General features: G+C 41.4%; 1 protein-coding gene across 1 annotated transcript; it reads right to left on the bottom strand.

Moving 5' to 3' along the window:
* Positions 1-208: 208 nt before the first annotated feature.
* Positions 209-2,878, bottom strand: LOC112142196 (N6-adenosine-methyltransferase subunit METTL3). The gene is made up of 8 exons (XM_024265437.1): positions 2,828-2,878; positions 2,068-2,278; positions 1,806-1,993; positions 1,002-1,040; positions 820-928; positions 681-746; positions 505-617; positions 209-432 (listed from the first exon to the last, which is right to left on the bottom strand). The coding sequence occupies exons 2-8, from the start codon at positions 2,209-2,211 to the stop codon at positions 330-332; spliced, it is 762 nt and encodes a 253-aa protein (XP_024121205.1). The 5' UTR covers positions 2,212-2,278; positions 2,828-2,878; the 3' UTR covers positions 209-329.
* Positions 2,879-2,884: the final 6 nt, after the last annotated feature.

Here is a 2,884-nt window from a genome sequence, read left to right as displayed (position 1 = left end):
AGATCCACTATCTCTTTATCACAAGAAAACAAGATCATCTATCTCGTTATCACAAGAAAATGAGAATCATTATATCGTTTTCACAAGAAAACAAGATCAACTACTTCGATAATGAAATAGTGGATCTCATTATCACGAGAAAGCAATTTTAAAAAGTAGGGCACGCCTTTTTCGACTTCCGCGGATACACACCCAATAACATAACACATTTCAGTATCAGAAAGTTGTTTATTTACATGGACTTCATCGCTCTTGATAGTCAAATGATCTCATCAGTGTTTATATATAAAAAAAACTATATTCACAGGTATAAAAAGAGTTTGGACGCTTTAAGGTTTGGAGATGACTCCGTCTGGGTAGCGGCTCTTGAAGCGCGCCACCACCTCCGGATCCAGCAGGTGAATGCCATCCAGCTGGTTCCCCAAAGTTATCCTTTAAAGAAAAACGAAGGTTAAAAATAAAAACAATAAAAGTGTCAAACCAGGTTAAACCGGCGGGTTGTACCAGTTGGGTTGGACGTTGTGAGAGCGTCCGAAGAGCTCGATCTTCCTGGTTCCGGGGGAGAGCCTCTCAATCATCCCGTAGATCTCGTCTGGTTTGTGGCTGGTGGACCGGACCTGAGAGGTAGTCGCGGTGAGTCACGCTTTTAAGGACAGATTCACGATCGGACAAAGATTTACCTCGGCTACGATGACGTCGCAGTCCAGACCTCGGTTAAAGCCCTGCGTGTTTCCCTTCACGCCCACCTGAGCACAGACACAACCCATTAAAAAAAAAACACAACAAAAAGGTAGAATTCTGTGATTTTTTTTAAAGTACCAGACAGTGCTCCTTCCCGTGGTTCAGCCAGTGGCCCGTCCGGCCCGTCCGGATGATTCTCTGAAGCTGGTTGGTTTTAACCCAAATGATTTCATCAACACGCTCGTAGCTAAAGGAATAAACCACAACTTTAATTTAAATTTGAAAAGAAAAAAAAAAGTTTTCTAAGAAGCTAAACTCACCCCCACTGGCTGAGGCACTCCCTCCCCAGCTCCATGGCCCTGAAGGAGACAAGAACCGCTTAGAACTATCACAGAGGGGCGTAGACGCATTTGGCTTCAGAACAACTAATACTTAAGACTCACATTATAAATACAAAGTGCACCTTAAAACTGAGTCACTTTAAAGGTGCAAGTGAGTCCCGGTTTTATTTATTTTTATTTTATTGAGCTTAAACAAGATTTCCAAACTGCATTTTTGTCTGCACATGAATTCACAACAATTTGAATAAAAAAAACTCGTAAATACAATTTTTAAGTGCAATTTTCTTCATAGATGTCAGAAAAATACTGCAAGAGCGAACTAAAAACATATTTTTCTTTGTCATAGACCAATCTTTGTGTCTATATGACATGAACTGGATTATTTGTAGGAATCATCGTCTCTGAACTGCACACATATAGTTCACACGCAGACGTCTCCGGTCAGATGGCAACACAAATGTAAAACTAGCGGCTGCTGGTTAAACATTAGTTATGACGGGTTATATTTCACTCATTCCCGACTCATGGTAAGAAGGAAACAGATCAGCTTCAGAACTGATGGATCTACAGGCAATAATGAAGCACAATCTGCTATAGAAAGGAGTTAAATGTGGTGTTTTAAGATCTTTTTGAGACATTTTTCTGATGATGGAGGACATTTATATAAAAAATAAGCTTAAAAGTGCATTTCTGAGTATTTATTTATTCAAATTGTTGTAAATCAACAGCAGATGAAAAGATTTTAAAGACATTTAATGACTCATTAATGACTGCTCTCCTTACCTGCCAGTGACCCACAGGAAGAGGAAGCCGTCGTCCTGCAGCGCTGGGATGTTGAGTTTCCTCATTTCGTCGTCGGTCAGAGTACCGTAGGGCAGCTCCATATGGATGTCCCAGGGGGGGTCAGCCATCACAACGGCAAACTTCCCCAGGATAGACATGTCCAGGTATCGAATGTCGCAGCAAATCCACTGAGAGACGGCAAACGCTTCGATGAGAAACTACACAAAATAAAACCGCTCTCAATCTGGCGGCACTTCCTCACCTGCGACGGGAAGAGTTTCCCCACGTTGCTGTCGGCGTCCTCCGCGCACAGGCCGACCTCCGCGCCTCCCGTCTGCGGCCCCAGGCTGCTCTCGATCTCTGGCGGGCTGTCGATCTCATAGTGGACGTACTTGCAGGTGTCCATGTGGAAGCAGGTGTTGAGGAAGGAGCAGTCGCCCAGACTCTCGTCCGTGTGTTTGTTGATGATGCGGCTGAGGAGCAGAGAATCGTTAAAGTCACGAATCCAAAGAGCTTTGCTTTAAGGCCAAAGCCTGAAGTGATCTGAGCAAATTTAGGTAAGAAGAGTAAAAACTTTAAAGTGGAATCTTTGGGGAAAAATAAAAAAAGCTTCATACATTTTGGACTTAAAGATGCAGCAGTAAAAATCTGGAAATCATCCGGATTTTGACTCTTAAAAACATAAAAAAGTTATTTCCTAGAATTTAATGGGATGTGTGTCAAAACGTATTAGATGTGCAGCTTTCTTTACTAAATGGCGCCCTCTTCAGGTAAGAATAGGTATTTTTTTTATTTAAAAGCATAAAAATTCCCAAGTTCTTTCTTCAAATGTACCAACAGAGTGAACTTCAAGATATTTTGAGGCGGAAATCTTACCAAGAATTTTTTTATTTTTATTTTTTGAGAAAAATTGACATTTATTTGTATAAAATGTTCAACAATCTACAATAAAAGCTGACTCATAGAAATATACATAACAATATAAAGGTAAGCTAAAGAGTACTCAATCCAATAAATCTCACCGGAAGTGTAGCTTGGTGCACGGTTGAGGAGTGTCCCCGGAGCGGACGCACTCCTCT

This window comes from Oryzias melastigma, unplaced genomic scaffold, assembly GCF_002922805.2.
Source record: "Oryzias melastigma strain HK-1 unplaced genomic scaffold, ASM292280v2 sc01526, whole genome shotgun sequence".
NCBI classification, from domain to species: Eukaryota; Metazoa; Chordata; class Actinopteri; order Beloniformes; family Adrianichthyidae; genus Oryzias; species Oryzias melastigma.
The sequence above is the reverse complement of the archived record's forward strand: the minus strand, read 5'-3'. Positions and strand labels throughout refer to the sequence as shown.

Bases quoted from the DNA above. Each gene is read 5' to 3' on its own strand.
- LOC112142196 (XM_024265437.1), bottom strand. From the start codon at position 2,211: ATGGACACCTGCAAGTACGTCCACTATGAGATCGACAGCCCGCCAGAG. The intron at 1,041-1,805 runs GTAAGGAGAGCA...TGTCTCCTTCAG, and splicing joins TTCCTGTGGGTCACTGGCAG to GGCCATGGAGCTGGGGAGGG. The intron at 747-819 runs GTACTTTAAAAA...GTCTGTGCTCAG, and splicing joins ACGGGAAGGAGCACTGTCTG to GTGGGCGTGAAGGGAAACAC.